The sequence below is a fragment of the Chanodichthys erythropterus genome, chromosome 13 (genome assembly GCF_024489055.1).
Source record: "Chanodichthys erythropterus isolate Z2021 chromosome 13, ASM2448905v1, whole genome shotgun sequence".
Lineage (NCBI taxonomy): Eukaryota > Metazoa > Chordata > Actinopteri > Cypriniformes > Xenocyprididae > Chanodichthys > Chanodichthys erythropterus.
In genome coordinates, this window is record NC_090233.1 from 18,992,454 (window position 1) to 19,013,484 (window position 21,031).

The window sequence follows — 21,031 nt, forward strand, 5'->3', positions numbered from 1 at the left end:
GGCTTTATTCAAAGCATAGCGTCCAGTTGTCTTGCATGCAATTCTGTAACAATGTTGCGTACTACTTTTTGAAATGTTTAGCACATATACTTAAATATATTTTCACATACTTAAAAAAATATTAAGTGTGTACTGTGCAGTTTGGACTAGTTTTATAAACATCTCAAATGGCAGAACTGGCAGCTCTATCACTTTATATGGCTACAAAGGTGTCTGTTTTGTACAAATAGTGAATAAAAGCAGTGCATATTTTCACAGCAGCATACTTTGCTCTTGTTTCTCTCCTGTCTCACTTGTGCAGCAGTCAGGTGGAGGAAATGCTTTTTCATCTCAGTGAAGGTTTCCGGATAAGCTGAGTGAGGGTGTGTGTTTTGTTGGGAGGGGTTGCTGTGTGTGTGTTTGTGTGTGTGTGTGTTTGAGGGGTGTGTAAGGAGGGTGATATGGCAGAGAACTCTTATCTTTCATTCCCAAACTGGGTTAACTCACCATCCACTAGAGTTGGCGCTGTAGATGTGTCATGCGCTTGTGTTCATTTATTTTTGTACTCTTTTTGTCTGGACCTTATGAAGTGTATGATGCTATTAATAATTTGAATGTGACATTTTTGGAAAATAACTTTATTTTGTTTTATTTGTTCTAAATATGTAGACCAGAGCTACACCTCCAGAAAGGTAAGACAATGAATTTAATGTTTAATGCAGCTAATATTAGAAGCCAACTTTAATCATACACATGATAATACATTTTTAAATAACATGACACCGATAACACAAAGGATTTTTTTTATAGATAGCCCATCAGCGGAAATTGAAGATGGGTGTATTCACAGCAGTTTGGCAGCTTTCATAAACAGCAGCCAAAAATAGTCATAATCAGCATGTGGCCAGTGATGGTGCAATTCCTGTGGCCATAAGAATGAGCAGGTTCCCTCTCATACAGAGCGACATTTAACTGAATGTGTCAGCGCTGATGATAATAGACGCTCATTACAAACCGCACAGACCACTGTGTCCTTCAGAAAGCTGAGAGGAGATGTGTTTGACCTTAACTAACCGTTCTGTGCCCCACTCATTCACCACTATCAACAGAGTTCAGAATGGAGGAGGAGGGTCTTTAGGGGGAAATTAGGAGAAATGTGGAGCAGAACAGTGATACATTGAGTTCGCAAGAAGAGAGGAGAGGAAAACAGCAATGACAGTCGAAAGAGTGGCCTTATGCTTCCTGATAATTCAAAGCATCTTTAAAGGTCAGTATCAAACAGTTATAGGAGACCTATACTAATCACAATTTTTGGAAAACATTTTCAAATACAGAGTCACAAGAGATTGGAAAAAAAATTATTTAATCTTGGAATTAATATATCCTTTGTATATATATATATATACAAAGGATATATTAATTCCAAGATTAAATAATTATTATATATATATATATATATATATATATATATATATATATATATATATATATATATATATATATATATATATATATATATATATATATATATATATATATATATATACAGTATAGTCCAAAAGTTTGGAACCACTAAGATTTTTAATGTTTTTAAAAGAAGTTTCGTCTGCTCACTAAGGCTACATTTATTTAATTAAAAATAAGTAAAAAACAGTAATATTGTGAAATATTATTACAATTTAAAATAACTGTGTACTATTTAAATATATTTGACAAAGTAATTTATTCCTGTGATGCAAAGCTGAATTTTCAGCATCGTTACTCCAGTCTTCAGTGTCACATGATCCTTCAGAAATCATTCTAATATGCTGATTTGCTGCTCAAGAAACATTTATGATTATTTTCAATGTTGAAAACAGTTGTGTACTTTTTTTTTCAGGATTCCTTGATGAATAGAAAGTTCAAAAGAACAGCATTTATCTGAAATACAAAGCTTCTGTGGCATTATACGCTACCGTTCAAAAGTTTGGGGTCCGTAAGAATTTTTTTTTTTTATTTTCTTTTTTAAGAAATTAAAGAAATTAATACTTTTATTCAGCAAGGATGCATTAAATCAATCAAAAGTGGCAGTAAAGACATTTATAATGTTACAAAAGATTAGATTTCAGATAAACACTGTTCTTTTGAATTTTCTATTCATCAAATAATCCTGAAAAAAAATATTTTACACAAATATTTTGTACAATTGTACACATTAAATGTTTCTTGAGCAGCAAATCAGCATATTAGAATGATTTCTGAAGGATCATGTGACACTGAAGACTGGAGTAATGATGCTGAAAATTCAGCTTTGCATCACAGGAATAAATTACTTTGTGAAATATATTCAAATAGAAAACAGTTATTTTAAATTGTAATAATATTTCACAATATTACTGTTTTTACTGTATTTTACTGAGCAGACGAAACTTCTTTTAAAAACAGTAGTTTTTAAAAATCTTAGTGGTTCCAAACTTTTGGACTGTACTGTATATATATATATATATATATATATGTTTGTATGTGTATATATATATATATATATATATATATATATATATATATATATATATATATATATATATATATATATTATGAATATATATGCATCTAAAATGATACTGTCAATCTAAAAAAGTGTGAATGACATTATTCTCATTTCAAAATGTTAATCCAGCTTTTTCACTCTTCTCCTCAGATGTAAGAGTGAAGACAGACACAGTGGATGTTTGTGCCTCTTGCCATAAAAATGCTACCTGTGATGATAAAACTGATGGATCTGGAGGGAAAGTGTGCAACTGCATGTATGGATTTGTCGGCAATGGAAGGACTTATTGCCAAGGTTTGATTATCCTGAGTACTGTTTTTGATTGATAAACAGATTTCTTTTTTTTCATATATATATATATATATATATATATATATATATATATATATATATATATATATATATATATATATATATATATATATATATATATATATATATATATATATATATATATATATATTTTTTTTTTTTTTTTATAACTGTTAAGATGACTCTTAGGCAGGCCTGCCATGTACTGTTTGTAGGGCTTCTGTAACTACACAAATCTCTACATCAATTGATAACTGTATTTATTGCTCCTGTGTTACAGATAAAGATGAGTGTCAGCTGGGCAGAATCTGTGGCGATCACACCAAGTGTCACAACACGTACGGCAGCTATTACTGCACCTGTCTTGCAGGCTACAGCCCTTCCAATCACATGAACACATTCATACCCAATGATGGAACATACTGCCACGGTGAGTTTTCAGTAAATGAATGCATTTGTGGAGCCATATCATAAATTGGGCCCCAGCATGTCTTCCTCATAGTATTGTTGTTTTGCTGATTGTGCTTCTGAAACATAGAGATGTTACAGGATGGGTGTGAACATGGTGTGGCAAGTGATATATCCTGAATGGCATAATTTGCTAACAAGTTCTGTTAAAATTTATTGCACAACTTTGGCTCAAAAATGAAGTTGCTTCATGTGAAATGTGTCACAATCCATTAAGGGACACACACTTCTCCTTGCTAAGAACAACAACAACAAAGAAAAAAAAGAATATATATATTTTTTTAAATCTAAGCACAAAGAAACAGTAATTTTTAACTAATTACTGCCACATTATATGTTGGGTAAAATTCACCATCCTGATCAACAGACTTTTTATAGTAATCAAATTGAATAGTTTTTTTGTATAACACATTTCATACATCTAATGCAGCTTAAAATGCTATACATATCAGAAAACAAACCACATTAACCTGTGTTAACTGTCACCCCCTTTTTTGAGCATAGATGAACTTAAATGGTTGTAATTCATGAATGCTTTGGAATACAGACCTATAATTTCTTCTTAAAAAAAGAAGACACTCAGCATATTGCGGAAGTGAAAGCTTCAAAAAATTAAAGTGTAAAAAAATTATAGAAGTTTAAGTTAACATAGAGCCAACAAGTTTTGTTCCAAATTTTAAGTTGGTATTTGAAGTTTTAAAGTACGTTTTCCATGGCAATGCAATGTCCAATTTCGAAACAGAATGAATTTTGAGTGTTTAAGCTTTCAAATGATACATAATTTATGATGGTTGATTGGATTATAAATATGTGATAGAAAAAAAGGCAATAGAAAAGTGCACCAAGTGTTAATTGACTGTCTAACAGGCTAATAAAGTGATTCATAAAAAAAAAAAAAAAAAAAAAAAAAAAAAAATTGTCTATGGGCATCTTATAAGTTTGATTTATAGAGATTTTACTAATTTGGGAACCTTTGTTATAGATTGCAATGCAATGGTTTTAGTGTCAAGTAAAAAAATAAAATTATGAGAATAAAGTTGAAGCAATATGAGATTGAAGTTGTAATATTTTGAGGGGAAAAAGTAAAAAAAAAAAAGAGAATAAAGTTGTATTGTTGTAAGTAGAAAATCAAAAATCTATGATTACGAGAATAAAGTCAGAGCAATGTGAAATCATAATATTTTCTGAATATTATGTCATATAAATCTTATATTGCTTTGACTTTATTCTCATAATTTTGACTTTTCAAAAAAGTTAAGTTTCTTTAATTGCATATTGCTGCACCTTTTATTTTCATGTTCTTAGATATATTCCTTTATTTCTTTATTTATGTGGCTGTCAGGGTTGAGTGGCTGCAAATAAGCACACAGCGATAGAGAATACAAAGAACAATCTTTAAACACAAATACTCAGGAAACTTCAGGGCAAATGTAGGAGAAATAGCAAAACCACTACACATAGCCTAAATGTAAATGAGACGGAGCCAAGAACTGAATGAACTGAAGCCTTAAATACACAGACTGAGTATTCAATGGAAAACAGAACAGGAATGCATATTAGGAACTATGGAAACTAATAAGCACAGGGAACTCAGGCAAACCAGAACAGGGAAAACAGAACCAAAACAAAATGAAACTAAACAGACATCGAACTACATGTTACAGTGGCACTAAAATGCTGTTATAATGTATTCTGTTTTGGTGATTTCAGGCTGCACATTTCTCCTCTCACTCCATGATGTTGTTTTTGTATTTAGATATAGATGAGTGCAGCGTGCACGGGGTCTGTGGTGAAGGAGGACTCTGTCAAAACACAGAGGGAGACTTCACCTGCTCCTGTCAGACGGGTTACACAGTCCAGGATGGATCAGAACCCTTTAATCCAAACCGAGATGCAGCTTACTGCAAGAGTAAGAATGGAGCCAATGTCCTTTACATTAAAGGGTTAGTTCACCCAAAAATGAAAATAATGTCATTTATTACTCAACTTCATGTTGTTCTACACCTGTAAGACCTTCGTTAATCTTCGGAAAACAAATTAAGTTATTTTTGATGAAATCCGATGGCTCAGTGAGGCCTCTATAGACAGCAATGCCACTGAACTTCTCAAGATCCAGAGTGGTACTCAAAACATATTTAAAACAGTTCATGTGACTACAGTGGTTCAACCTTAATATTATAAAGCGACGAGAATACTTTTTGTGCACCAAAAAAAATAAAAAAAATAATGACTTTTCAACGATATCTAGTGATGTCCGATTTCAAAACACTGCTTCAAATCTTTTGTTTCGAATCAGTGATTCAGAGCGCCAAAGTCACATGATTTCAGCAGTTTGGCATTTTGACACGCAATCCGAATCACTGATTGAAAACAAAAGATTCAAAGCAGTGTTTTGAAATCGGCCATCACTAGATATAGCTGAAAAGTCGTTATTTTTTTTTTTTTTTGGTGCACAAAAAGTATTCTTGTCGCTTTATAATATTAAGGTTGAACCACTGTAGTCACACAAACTGTTTTAAATATGTTTTGAGTACCACTCTGGATCTTGAGAAGTTCAGTGGCATTGCTGTCTATAGAGGCCTCACTGAGCCATCAGATTTCATCAAAAATAACTTAATTTGTGTTCCGAAGATTAACGAAGGCCTTACAGGTGTGGAACAACATGAGGGTGAGTAATAAATTATATTATTTTAATTTTTGGGTGAACTAACCCTTTAACAAATCACTATTAGTACACTGTTAGTTGACAACCTGTATGGTATGGGTTTCATGGTTTAGTTCATGCAGTCACACGACGAATACATAGGGATGGTCCTCACTGCAGAACACGAGATCCAGGGGGCGAGGTTGGATCCAGATCCAACTCCTCCGACTTTACATATCCCTAAACCTACCCGTATCTGCCCCCTGGATCTCGTGTTCTGCAGTGAGGGGCTACTGAATACATACAGTCACAGGGAATCCACACTCCAATCCAGCTATTCCCTACCGAAGAAGAAGAGACTATGTTTGCATGTTATCTCTCAATCAGTGTTTCAGCTGCAGATAGATATCAATAAAACTGTTTGAGAATAATATCTCACGTAGCATTATATTTACCTCAGGTATTTAGTGCCCACAGAATGTTAGTTCGCTACAGAAATGAATTCTAGAGAGGAGCATTTCGTATACACATAATATATATTATTATAATATATATTATATTATAATATAATATATATTTTAGCCTATTCATTATATTTACTTAACCTGTTAGTAATGTCTTAATTATTTAATGTATGTTTAAATAAATTTGTCATGAAAACAAGTTATGACAGCCACTGTGTAAATGATTATATTTCAAAAATGAATTGGAATAGAAAATTAGCTTTATAATTAGGTTTAGAAGTTAATGCAAAACCTGCCTTATGTGCAATTTACGTGTTGATTATTATATCTAAAAATCAATAGCAACTGAATTTAATAATTTGGGCTCTTGTTAATTGTAACCTTTAATATTATTATAGTAATGTGCAAGTAAGGGAGACTTTATGTGTGTATATATATATAAAAGCTCTTTTGAGAAGAAATGTTTTGATGGCACTTAGAGGCTTTTATATCTGAAGTCTTTACACATATTTATTAATGACTCACCCTCATGTTGTTTCAAACCCGTAAGACCTCCGTTCATCTTCGTAACACAGTTTGAGATATTTTAGATTTAGTCCGAGAGCTTTCTGTCCCTCCATTGAAAGTGTCTGTACGGTATACTGTCCATGTCCAGAAAGGGAATAAAAACATCATCAAAGTAGTCCATGTGACATCAGTGGGTTAGTTAGAATTTTTTGAAGCATCGAAAATACATTTTGGTCCAAAAATAACAAAAACTACGACTTTATTCAGCATCGTGTTCTCTTCCGGGTCTGTTGTCAATCCGCGTTCAGGACTCCGCAGTGAAGCTGCTGATGTGCCAGAGCTTCGTTTACAGTCTGAGGGAGACGCATGCTGTATTCAAGCTATTCTACATTGTTTGTATTTTTTAAAATGGTGCGTAAGTGTGCATGTCGCGGATGTCCTAATCGCCAAAAACAACAACGTAAAAGTGCATTACCAACGCCGACAGATGAAAGGATTCAATGGAATCAATTCAATGGAAAGGATTCCGGAAGAGAAGACAATGCTGAATAAAGTCATAGTTTTTGTTATTTTTGGACCAAAATGTATTTTCGATGCTTCAAAAACTTCTAACTGATCCTCTGATGTCACATGGACTACTTTGATGATGATTTTATTACCTTTCTGGACATGGACAGTATACAAACATTTTCAATGGAGGGACAGAAAGCTCTCGGAATAAATCTAAAATATCTTAAACTGGTCTCACTGTGTAAGAGGTCTTACGGGTTTGGAACGACATGAGGGTGAGTCATTGATGACATAATTTTCATTTTTGGGTGAACTAACCCTTTAATGTTAAATTCTATTAAAGTAATGAATCTGTTTTTGTGTGTGTGGTTTCTATAGTGATAGATTGCGGGTCTCCTCCTTCAGTCATCCACGCTGAGCAGCTCTCCCCCACCATCACACACTACAACAGTGAACTCCAGTACGGCTGCAGGGAGGGATTTCAGTGGAAGAGAGGACAGAATTCCTCCATCTGTGGTCTGGATGGAAAGTGGCACGGACCAAGTTTGGTCTGTGAAGGTAATATTTATGTTTGAGCAAAACAGAAATACCACATTAGGTTTATGACACAGCATTTGCAACCCATTTTGCTTCCATAGTTTGATGTATTTCAGAGTGAAACAGGATATTCAGCACACAAACACAAAAAATTGTCACATACCGGCTTATACAAATTCATTGCATATTTTACTGTCACCTGACTGATAAAATATAATCAATTTCTACGTAGAAGTGGACTGTGGGGAGCCTCATGTTATACCTCAGTCAAAATTGGTTTGGAATAACATCTCTCGAATGGGATCATTGGCGCTGTATGTGTGTGACCCACAGTTTTATAACAGTGGACGTGAGAATGTGTCAGTATGTACTGCTCATGGGACATGGAGCCGTCCTGACTTCCAGTGTGAAGGTATCTGCTTTTGTTTATTATGTCGACAGAAATATGACATCGTATCTCAAGCAAAGAATCTGCTGAGTTTGTTTATGTGTGTTTAGAGATACAGTGCGGTTCTCCTCCGGTCCTGCCTCACTCAGTGTTAGTGTGGAACGGTGTCAGTAAGATTGGTTCTGTGGCTCTGTATAACTGTGTAACTGGATATCACAGTATGGATACAGGAAATGTGTCCGTGTGTAAAACCAACGGTCAGTGGAGTAACCCAGACTATTCTTGTGAAGGTACAGAGAATCTTTTTTTCACCAAAAAATTATAATTGTCACAATTTATTCACATTTAGTCTTTTATTTTATTCATGTCAACCTGAGTGTCTCTCTTCCCTATATAATTCAAAATAATTAATTTTCCAAAGTATCCTGGCTGCTCTTGTCCAGACAATTAAAGAGGGACACTGCACCAAAAAAAAAAAAAAAAAGTTCTTCAGTTTTTTTGTCTTTTTTTCCAGTACAAATATCTAAACATTCTTAAATTAAGATGCATTTATTTGCAAAGAAAAATGACATCAGATATTTAGTCTTGTTTTCTGTAAAAAGTATCAAAATGAAGTGAGTTTGTGCTTAAAACAAGAAAAAATATCTGGCAGTGGGGTCAGAAAAATAAACTTAATTTAATTAGATATTAATTAGATATTTTGTCTTGTTTTAAGCATAAACTCACTTAATTTTGATAAATATGTCATAAAACAAGACTTAAAGGATTAGTTCACTTTTAAATAAACTTTTCCTGATAATTTACTCACCCCCATGTCATCCAAGATGTCCATGTCTTTCTTTCTTCAGTCGAAAAAGAAATTAAAGTTTTTGATGAAAACACTCCAGGATTATTCTCCTTATAGTAGGATTCAATGGGCACCAAACAGTTGAAGGTCATAATTAGTTTCACTGCAGCTTCAAATTGTTCAACACAATCCCAGATGAGAAATAAGGGTCTTATCTAGTGAAACCATCACTCATTTTCTGAAAAAAATAGAAAATTATATAAGTTTTAACCAGAAATGCTCATCTTGAACTAGCTCTCATCTTCTTCTCTATTAGAATTCCAGCATTGTAGACGCTGCTAAGCATAATACTGCCCTCCACAGGTCAAAGTTTGAGCTAATTGTTATATACTATTGAACTAGCATATTGCATATAAAAATTTGTTTAAACTTTGGCCTGTGGAGGGCAGTAATACACTTAGCAGCGTCTACATTGCTGGAATTCTAATAGAGGTGAAGAAGAAGAGAGCTAGTTCAAGATGAGCATTTCTGGTTAAAACTTATATAATTTTCTATTTTTTTCAGAAAATGAGTGATGGTTTCACTAGATAAGACCCTTATTTCTCATCTGGGATTGTGTTGAACAATTTGAAGCTGCAGTGAAACTAATTATGACCTTCAACTATTTGGTGCCCATTGAATCCTACTATAAGGAGAATAATCCTGGAATGTTTTCATCAAAAACTTTAATTTCTTTTCGACTGAAGAAAGAAAGACATGGACATCTTGGATGACATGGGGGTGAGTAAATTATCAGGAAAAGTTTATTTAAAAGTGAACTAATCCTTTAATACCTTTAGTCATTTTGTTTTTCAAAATGTATCTTGATTTAAGAACATTTAGATATTTGTGCTGGAAAAGAAGACAAAAATACTGAGGAAGAACATTTTTTTGCAGTATGGTCAAATGGAAAATATAATGACTAAAAAGTACTCTAAACAATTATCACAAAGTAGTCCTTAACACTCTATTTGCTATTATTCAAATCTTCTGAGGACATACAAAGTGCTTTGTATGTGATTCTACATATGCAGCAATGCCATATGAAGAACCATTTTAGGTTCCCCAAATAACCTTCAGTGAACAGTTCTTTTCTTAACATGAACAATCTAAAGAACTCTTGTTTTTTTTTTGTTTTTTTCTTCACTATAAAGTAGTACGGAAGCCCTGAACCGCATGGTGAAAAAAAAAAAAAAAAAAAAAAAAAAAAAAGTTGGTAGGGAGAAAAAAAAAATCGAAATGTTATCTCGTTATTTCAACATAATAAGTCGTTATAACAACATAATATCTCGTTATTTCAAGATATTAAGTCGTTATAATGACATATTATCTCGTTATTTCAACATAATAAGTCGTTATTTCAACATAAGAACTCTTCATTATCTATCAAGTATGATAAAGGGGGTGTACTTATTAATGACCCCAGTGGCGCAACGCTAAAGTATTGGACCGCCAGTCTAGCTTTTACTGCGATCGCCGCGGTTTCGAATCCGCCTTTTGCCGAGTTCGTTCTTCTCTAGTTTCACATCACATATCAAAAAAGGCATTTATTTTCAAAAGAAATTAAAACAATGTTATAAAAGTGCAAATAACCTGCCTAACGAGTGTTTAATAACATTAAAAGTATTAATTGGGCAGGGTTAGCAGCATGTTCGATATTACCCACTAGAGGGCAGAATAAGACAGGGAATCAATTAAAGAATGCAATAGTAATGTTGAACTACTGTTACAATTTGGTGCTCCAAAATCCCAGAGGTTTATCATGGGAATTTGCGTTCATCCCAGGCTAACCTTTATTGAGGTTAAATTTATTAGACCATAGTAAATAAAACAATTTGCAATGCAAATGTCAGGGGTGTCAAACTTACAGCCCGGTGTCCAATCTGATTTGAACTATGATAAAACATAGAGATGCACTAGTCCAGGGGCCAAAAACGTTTTTAAGCGGGGTTTTTTTTTATTATTATTCTGGGCTTGCAAACAAACTGCTTTGTAATATTTTCCCAAAATTTCATCTGTGTATTTACAAAGTATGTAAGCATGTATGTAATTTAAATTAAAAACAACTGCTCATGCTCATGTGCATAACATCTTTGTCTATGATAAAAAATGCCTCTAATATCCAAATGCCAGTGTTTGCCCCAAATATCAAAGATATATTTGTTTAAGGCCAGTTTGGCCTGTGAAAAAATAAACAACAAATAAATTTGCTTTAAAAAAAAACTGCAACCAGTATCAGAATCAGACGTTTTGCTTCTTATAAAAATTGAAATTGGCCATGATAAATCAAAATAGCAAATAATCATAAAAATCGAATAGTCTTTTCACTGTAAAAAAACAAAAAAATCAATGCAGTTTTCTTGCAAATTAATTTGTTGTTCATATGTTTAATATTAATGCAACTATCTGCGCATAAGGTTATTATAAGAAGAAGGTAATTCGGCCCGCATACGGTTCATTTCTTTCCAGTCCGTCCCTCAAACTAAAATGAGTTTGACACCCCTACTGTAGATGCTATTTACACTAAGTGAAAATACCGATACATCCTATTTATACTAAATGACAATAGCAGCATTTTCACGATATGCTATTTATACTAGGTGAAATAGCGATATATTCTATTGACACCATGTAAAAGCCTATTAGTTCTTTGCAAGAAGTGTAAATAGTATTTAGATGCTGTAGGCTAGTATTGGCAGATACGTACTATTTGTACCTCAGTATTTTTGTACAGGATGCAATAATATCTTATAGAGTGATTATATTTATTAAAATTATTAAATGGATGCTGCATTATTGGGAGAATAAAACCCCTCCACTTTCCACCAACCCCATACTCAATGAACACTTTTAATATTATTAAACACTTGTTCACATTTTATTTCCACTTTTTGAACATTATTTTCATTTTATTGAAAATGTATATGATGAGAAAATAGGAGTGAGCTCTATTATTGGGTGAGCTCGACAAAATGCTGATTCGACCCCGCAGCAACCGCTGTAAAAGCCAAAATCTGAAACCCTACATGTTATTGTTACGCCACTGAATACATTAAATTACAACTGTCCCTTTTTAAACTTGAGTGGCCCAACCAGACATTGGAGCTATACTGTAAAGAGTGTTTGTCAACAAGGGACGCTATTTGCACTTACTGTAAATAGACACTCCGTGTCCTATTATTTCAATATATTAGCACCTATTTTGATTTTTATATCTTTAGAAAATATTACACAACAGTTTGTTTGCAAGCTCAGAATAATAATAAAAAAAACCCCGCTTAAAAACGTTTTTGGCCCCTGGACTAGTGCATCTCTATGTTTTATTATAGTTCAAATCAGATTGGACACCGGGCTGTAAGTTTGACACCCCTGACATTTGCACTGTAAATTGTTTTATTTACTATGGTCTAATAAATTTAACCTCAATAAAGGTTAGCCTGGGATGAACGCAAATTCCCTTGATAAACCTCTGGGATTTTGGTGCACCAAATTGTAACAGTAGTTCAACATTACTATTGCATTCTTTAATTGATTCCCTGTCTTATTCTGCCCTCTAGTGGGTAATATCGAACATGCTGCTAACCCTGCCCAATTAATACTTTTAATGTTATTAAACACGCGTTAGGCAGGTTATTTGCACTTTTATAACATTGTTTTAATTTCTTTTGAAAATAAATGCCTTTTTTGATATGTGATGTGAAACTAGAGAAGAACGAACTCGGCAAAAGGCGGATTCGAAACCGCGGCGATCGCAGTAAAAGCTAGACTGGCGGTCCAATACTTTAGCGTTACGCCACTGGGGTCGTTGTTCAATACACGTCCTTTATCATACTTGATAGATAATGAAGAGTTATTATGTTGAAATAACGACTTATTATGTTGAAATAACGAGATATTATGTCGTTATAACGACTTAATATCTTGAAATAACGAGATATTATGTCGTTATAACGACTTATTATGTTGAAATAACAAGATATTATGTAGTTTTAACGACTTAATATCTTGAAATAACGAGATATTATGTCGTTATAACGACTTATTATGTTGAAATAACGAGATATTATGTCGTTTTAACGACTTAATATCTTGAAATAACGAGATATTGTGTCGTTATAACGACTTATTATGTTGAAATAACGAGATATTATGTCGTTGTAACGACTTATTATGTTGAAATAACGAGATAACTTTTCGATTTTTATTTTCCTCCCTACCAAGTTTTTTTTTTTTTTTTTTCACCATGCGGTTCAGGGCTTCCGTAGTACGGATAATGAAGAGTTCTTATGTTGAAATAACGACTTATTATGTTGAAATAACGAGATAATATGTCGTTATAACGACTTAATATCTTGAAATATAGAGATATTATGTTGTTATAACGACTTATTATGTTGAAATAACGAGATAACATTTCGATTTTTTTTTTCTCCCTACCAAGTTTTTTTTTTTTTTTTTTTTTTTTTTTAACCATGCGGTTCAGGGCTTCCGTAATAAAGAACCTTTTGTGCAGTGAAGGTTCTATGGATTTTAAAGTTGTTGTTTTTTTATGGAACCATCAATGTCAATAAAGAGCCTTTATTTTAAAGAGTGTATAAGCAATGTTAATCCCCTTTATACTGCAGTGATTTGGTCATAGCCATGACATGTCATTTCCTTCTCTACAGAGATTGTGTGTGGGGAGCCTCCTATTCTGCCCCTCACTGTACAGATATGGAATGGCAGAGTCACATTTAACAGCACTGTAACATATCACTGCAAACACGGTTACTATCCTAAACAAGGACATAATATATCTGTGTGCGCTGAGAACGGTTATTGGACAAAACCAACTCTGTTGTGTGAAGGTAATTGTTTGCATGCTTTTTTTTTTTTGTTTTACTCAAAGTTAAGATTGTTTTAAACATAAATTAACTATTTCTTTAATGTGTAAACTGAAGATATTTTTAAGGTTTTTGTTGTTTCTCAGAGGTGAATTGTGGCATACCGCCTTCTCTCCCCCTCTCTGTTATGATATGGAGAGGAGACACTAAAGTTGGATCCAGTGTGTCTTATATGTGCGTTGAAGGATTTCATAATGTTAGGGAAGGAGATACGTCAGTTTGCGATTCAGAGGGAATCTGGAGTCTTCCTGATTTTCTGTGTCAAGGTATATTTCTGCACTTGTACTTCTTGTTGACATGCTTTCTCCTTTTATTTTGTGAATGGGTCATTCTCAAGAAATGGTGCAATTTATGTCTCTGTCAAGTCAAATCAAGTCACATTTATTTATATAGCACGTTAAACTGCTTCAAAGTAATAAAAAAGAAAATAACTGCATTATTGTTCATCACTTAAACCAATTTCAGCCAAAAAGCAGCTCTAAAAAGACAATAGTGTAATTCAACTCAATTTAGTCTAATGTTTATTCAGATTAGTTCAATAACAGTGTGAATGTTGAAAGTTCATTAGTTATGAAGGAAAATCTGTTCAACTATAAAGCAGCTCTACTAAATTATCAGGAAATTTTAATTCTGAATTTCATATATTTAAAGTGTTTCTCAGAAATCGCTTACTGCACCTTTTAAGGTTGACCATTTCATGAGAATGACCTTTGTGATATTTCAGTGCTGTCCTCTTTAATAAGCTGATAATATGTATGCACATGTACAGTGTGTCTGTATGTGTGTTCGTTTAGAAGTATACTGTGGCGTCCCCGTCTCACTGCCTCACTCAGTTGTATTGTGGAATAACCGCTCCGGTCTGGGCTCTGTGGCCCTGTATGTGTGTGAAGCTGGATATCGCACTGTGGGTGAAGGGAATGTGTCACTGTGTAACTCTAATGCAAAGTGGAGCAAAGTTAACATGAGATGTGAAGGTACTGACAACATTCTGTCATCATTTGCTTACCTTCACGTCATTTAAAACTTTTTTTCTTTCGTGGAACACAAAAGGAAAAACATTCAAGTTGCTTTACACTTTAAGGTCATCAATTGGAAATAATGAAATATGCAGCATTTTTGAAGTGGTCTTTATTTCTAACACTCTACACTGGTCTCAATGAACAGAGATAAACTGTGGGCCTCCCCCAGAATTCCCACTAACAGATATAAACTGGAACAAAGCATCTACACTGGGCAGTGTGGTTCAGTACAAATGTAAATATGGACTCAAACAGGAGGGTGACAAAAACACGTCAAAATGCACATCAGATGGAACATGGGAAAAAGTGTCTGTAACATGTACAGGTAAACAATTGAATTCCTATAAAGACACACTATGCTTAAAGGTTTGGGGTCAAAGATTTTTAAAATTCTTTTACTCCACAAGGATGCATTAAATTGATCAAAAGTGACAGTAAAGACATTTAATGTCACAAAAGATTTCTATTTCAAATAAATGCTGTTTTTTGAACCTTCTATTCATCTATTCATTTCTATTTCAGAATCCTGGGGGGAAAAAAAGTCACAGTTCCCTCAAATTCAGCACAACTGTTTTCAACATTGATAATAATAATAAATGTTTCTTGAGCAGCAGATCAGCATATTAGAATGATTTCTGAAGGATCATGTGACACTGAAGACAGGAGTAATGATGCTGAAAATTCAGCTTTGATCACAAGAATAAATTATATTTAAAAAATATACTCACATAGAAAACCATTATTTTAAATTGTAATATTATTTCACCATTTTTTTTGTTTTTACTTAATCAAATATATGCATTCTTGGTGCACACAAAAAACCTATTTTAAAAAACTTTTTAAAAAATCTCACTGACCCCAAACGTTTGAACGTCTTTTGCACGAATACCATAAATACTGTATTTTCACAGGGGTTTGTTGTCACATGGGAAGTGATTACAAGGTCTATATTTTAGTACCTAGTCCAAAAAAATGAAATGAACACAATAAAATCACACAGGGCTTTATTCAAGTAAGAGCTAACTATAATGATGGTTGCTGAACTGTGTTCGTAAATATCAGGTTGGGGTCACAAGTTTTATATTTATAATTTTATACAGTTCATTAACATTTCTGTTGGCAAAAAGAATGGTTTGATGCTTATGTAGCCTTTTCCATTGTTTTGATGTTTCCTGAATTGTTTTGTGTTCTATAATTGTTCTAGTGTTTAATTTTAGCTGAAGAACAGTGAACTATTCTATAATAAATTTTAAATACAAAATGTTGTGGACATTGACTTTTTTTTTTTTCCTTGACTGTAGTGTGATACCAACTTTTAAAGGAATCTATATTTTTCCCTGGGTAATAATAGTGGAAATGTTCGATGGATTTTTTTTGTAGTTAAACTGACTGTCAGAAATAAACCTACAGTATGACGACTAATCCGCAAGGACAAATTGCAATGGGAAAAAGAGAACAAAATCACATCCTTATATTTTGTCACAAGTGTCCTATATTTGAATCAACATATTTCAGAACAATATCTGGAATGATATTCATAACAATTTCTGTGTTTTTCTCTATATAGCACATTGTGGTCCTGCACCAGAGGTGCCGCACGCAGAGGTAGCATGGGACAACAGCACCGCAGTGATCCACCGCTGTGCTGAAGGACACTATAGACACGCAGGAAGTGACATTTCAATGTGTGATATCACAGGAAAGTGGCAGATAGCCACCCTACATTGCAAAGGTACACACAAAATGGTGTCACATCGCCAAAAGAGTGGCTGTTGACGTAAAATCTGGTCTAATTTGCATCTGATTTTGTGTGTTCCAGAGCTGAAACTCACAATTAATGATCTGGTGGTGATTAATGAAAGATGTCTTCGCTGGAATGCAGAGAATGAGGGAAATAGGGAGAAATACACAGTGAGTATTCATCAGTTCATTTCAGCCATGTCCTGTTGTATTCCCAAAGTTGTCTCTCAGTCATGAAATGAGGTTGTTTGTAACATCTCAACACAGGTGACGTTCGTTGGATTGCGAGACTTTGATCACCTGTTCAGTGACAGAAGAAAAAAGATGTTCAGCTCCACGGCCCCGTTGCCTGTTCTCTGTTTAAATCTCTTGCCTGCTACAAACTACACCATAACCATTATAGCCGAGTCCACACGTGCCACATCTACAGTGACGGCAAACACTAGCATACCAGGTACAAAACAAAAGCTGCTTTCATGCAAACATCCATAATCCACAAACAACATTTTATGTCGAGGTGAAATGGTATTTGCAATTTTTATTTGTGTAGTGTGACATTTTTCTGAGTGAAACAGGAAATTCAGTGAAAAACATTCACTGCAGGTCAAGATCAAGTTGTAATGCTTAATTTTTTTTTTTTTATCTAGTGTTATTTATAATATTTGATGACATTTTTTATTGTATAAAGCGCTATAAAAATAAAGTTGACTTGACTTCACATTATTGCATAGAGTATATGCAACTTATATTACATTAACTGGCATTAAATTATTGCGTTAAAGGGATAGTTCACCCAAAAATGAAAATTCTGTCATCATTTACTCACCCTCAAGTTGTTCTAAACCTGTATGAATTTCTTTCTTCTGTCGAACACAAAAGATATTTTGTAGAATGTCTGTATCCAAACAGGCCATAGTATTTTATGGAAGTCAAAGGGGCCCATCAACTGTTTGGTCACCCATTTTCTTCAAAATATCATCTTTTGTGTTCAGCAGAAATTATAATTTGAATGTATCTTTTTTTAAGTAATTCCAACTCAGTCATAAATACCATAAGACTTTTATAGACAGACTAATCCAATTTGTTTAGTACAAACTCAAAAAGATAAATTAAGTTGAACCAACTTAATTTAATTCCAATGGGTGCACTGTTGAATTGTGACATGACAAGTATACCAGGATCAAGAAAGTAAAATTTTGATTTCAGTTGGATTTATGAGTGACTGACATTCAAAACAATAAAACTAATGCTTGCTGTACTTGTATTTTGATTTGTACACTGAACTTCTTGTGCTCTGTTAGTCCCCCCCACACCAGAAATCAAATACAGTGAAGTAGAGGCTTCATCGCCCACTCTCAAGTTACGGAGATCGATGAACACACTTGACTCGATATGGTAAGGATGTTTCTTGAAAGAGTTAATGTCAAATAATGCCTAATAAAAAGTTAATGCCATATGGGCATATGCAGTGGATTCAAACATCTGAGACCAGATTGAAAATGCTTCTAATTTGCATTCTTTTCTAATTTAAAACAAACGTTTTACCAGTAATTCCAAATTATATCATCAGCATAAGAATTTTTGAAAGTGACAAATGAATGTTTTTGATGTGTCTCTTGTGTTTTAATGACACTTGAGCTGATGTGAACAAAACCTGAAGATCATGTTCTCCAGCATGATTTGAGATGTTTTAATCATTTGTACAAAGGAGGTCAAATGCTCAAAGTAAGAAATCCTAAAACTGCTTATTTACAGGTTTAAAAAAACTTGCTATTTGATCCCACTGCAGATGCTATAGATAATTCAGTATTGAGTTGCTGTGAATGTCTTTTTGTGTTTCCTGTCTTCAGTATGTACCAGGTGTTCGTGTTACCAGACGAGGGCGTGATGCTGTTTGACTGCAGCTCGTCTGTAAGTCCGCGGTTCTTCTCGCAGCAGAAGTGTGACCAAGGGTACGTCACGGCCCAGATACAGCTCAGCGGTCTGGGTGCAGAATTAAACTTCACCGTAGGGGATCAGCAGCTGTATGGAGACTTCTTCAACGCACCTCTGGAAAACGGAAAAGACTATTATATTATCCTCCGCACTGTATGCCAATGGGGAAAGGTGGGAAAACGATAGTTAAAAGGATAGTTCAACCAAAACTTAAAGTTCTGTCATCGTTTACTCATCCTCATGTCGTTTCAAACCAGTAAGACTTTCTTTCATCTTTGGAACACAAATTAAGATATTTTTGATGAAATCTGAGAGATTTCTGTCCTTCCATAGACAGCTACGCAACACTTTGATGCTTCAAAATGTTCATAAAGAGATCCTAAAACTAATCCGTATGAATTGAGCGGTTTAGTCCAAATTTTCTGAAGAGACTCAATTGCTTTATATGATGAACCGATTTAATTTAGGCTTTTATTTACATATAAACATTGATCAGTGAAAATAAACAGAATCTCAACCGAACCTGCTTGACACGTGAGAGCAAACTGGTCCTTGCAGAAGCACAAATTGCTGCGTAACACATGAGAATGAGCCTCATTGGTTCTCGCATGTCAAGCAAACATGCTTGAGCTTCCGTTTACAACAATTGATGTGTGCGTTGATGAATGTATATATGTCAATAAAAGCCTAAATTTAATCAGTTCATCATATGAAGCGATCAAGTCTCTTCAGAATATTTGGACTAAACCACTCAGTTCATATTTATGAACTTTTTGAAGCTTCAAAGTGGTAGTTTCATGAACTGTCAATGGAGGGACAGAAAGCACTCAGATTTCATCAAAAATATCTTAACTTGTGTTCCGAAGATGACCGAAAGTCTTACAGGTTTGGAATGACATGAGTGTGAGTAATTAATGACAGATTTTTCATTTTTGGGTGAACTATCCCTTTAAGAAAACCTGTAAAATTAGTGCATTAAAAAGTTCTTTGAATTTTCTCTAATTTCTCTCTTTGTGTTTTCTTTGGCAGTCTAGAACACAGTCTTGTGTAATCTGGGCTAAGACCAGAGGTAAAGATCATAAGTCTCTCTAACACTGCTTTGTGCCACCTACAAATTCTATGTAAAAAATAATAATAACCCGACATGGTTTCTTTTCTCATATTAGGAACATCCTACATCATGAAGATATCTGCTCTTGTAACTGTTGGATTCATAAGTGCTGTTGGCTCAGTCATTGTCATAGGATATTGGTACAGCTGGTGAGATTGCATTGACAGGATCAAATTTTGTGCCTTGTATTTCCTTTAAGCACTGTCTAATTATTTTCTGATTTTTTTTTAAAAATTTTTACAGGTACTGTAAAAAGTCCAGTTCCAGATATTTTTCTCCAGTTTTATAAAACATCTTAACACACTGATTTCTTTGTTCTGAAATAAAGCTGAATTGATTGTGATACTGATGAGTTATGTTGTGTCATCTTTACATGTGATCAGAAACATCCTGCCATTGTATTCACTTTACAGTCATACAAACCCGATTCCAAAAAAGTTGGGACACTGTACAAATTGTGAATAAAAACAGAATGCAATGATGTGGAAGTTTTTCAATATTTTACAAATTTCAATATTTTATTCAGAATACAACATAGATGACATATCAAATGTTTAAACTGAGAAAATGTATCATCTTAAGGGAAAAATAAAGATGATTTTAAATTTCATGGCATCAACACATCTCAAAAAAGTTTAGGAATAGGAATGTTGTCCCATTCTTGTCTAATACAGGCTTCTAGTTGCTCAACTGTCTTAGGTCTTCTTTGTCACATCTTCCTCCTTATGATGAGCCAAATGTTTTCTATGGCTGAAAGATCTGGACTGCAGGCTGGTCATTTCAGTACCCGGATCCTTCTTCTAAGCAGCCATGATGTTGTAATTGATGCAGTATGTGGTCTGGCATTGTCATGTTGGAAAATGCAAGCTCTTCCCTGAAAGAGACGACGTCTGGATGGGAGCATATGTTGTTCTAGAACTTGGATATACCTTTCAGCATTGATGGTGCCTTTCCAGATGTGTAAGCTGCCCATGCCACACGCACTCATGTAACCCCATACCATCAGAGATGCAGGCTTCTGAACAGCACTGATAACAACATGTCCTTGTCCTCTTTAGTCCGGGTGACATGGTGTCCCAGTTTTCCAAAAAGAACTTCAAATTTTGATTTGTCTGACCACAGAACAGTTTTCCACTTTGCCACAGTAAATTTTAAATGAGCCTTGGCCCAGAGAAAACGTC

At 34.0% G+C, this 21,031-nt stretch overlaps 1 protein-coding gene across 3 annotated transcripts; it reads left to right on the forward strand.

Moving 5' to 3' along the window:
- Window positions 1-469: 469 nt before the first annotated feature.
- susd1 (sushi domain containing 1) lies at window positions 470-20,305 on the forward strand. Of its 3 annotated transcripts, XM_067407635.1 has the most exons (20): window positions 470-671; window positions 790-1,246; window positions 2,657-2,800; window positions 3,099-3,248; window positions 5,043-5,195; window positions 7,790-7,969; window positions 8,181-8,360; window positions 8,447-8,626; window positions 13,830-14,009; window positions 14,132-14,311; window positions 14,840-15,019; window positions 15,210-15,389; window positions 16,632-16,796; window positions 16,884-16,975; window positions 17,072-17,258; window positions 18,106-18,199; window positions 18,655-18,910; window positions 19,769-19,808; window positions 19,906-19,999; window positions 20,094-20,304. In XM_067407635.1, the coding sequence occupies exons 2-20, from the start codon at window positions 1,192-1,194 to the stop codon at window positions 20,137-20,139; spliced, it is 2,736 nt and encodes a 911-aa protein (XP_067263736.1). In that variant the 5' UTR covers window positions 470-671; window positions 790-1,191; the 3' UTR covers window positions 20,140-20,304. The 3 variants fall into 3 exon arrangements, with proteins under 3 accessions (XP_067263736.1, XP_067263735.1, XP_067263737.1); XM_067407634.1 differs by having other exon boundaries at window positions 470-1,246; XM_067407636.1 differs by lacking the exons at window positions 14,840-15,019; window positions 15,210-15,389 and having other exon boundaries at window positions 470-1,246; window positions 20,094-20,305.
- Window positions 20,306-21,031: the final 726 nt, after the last annotated feature.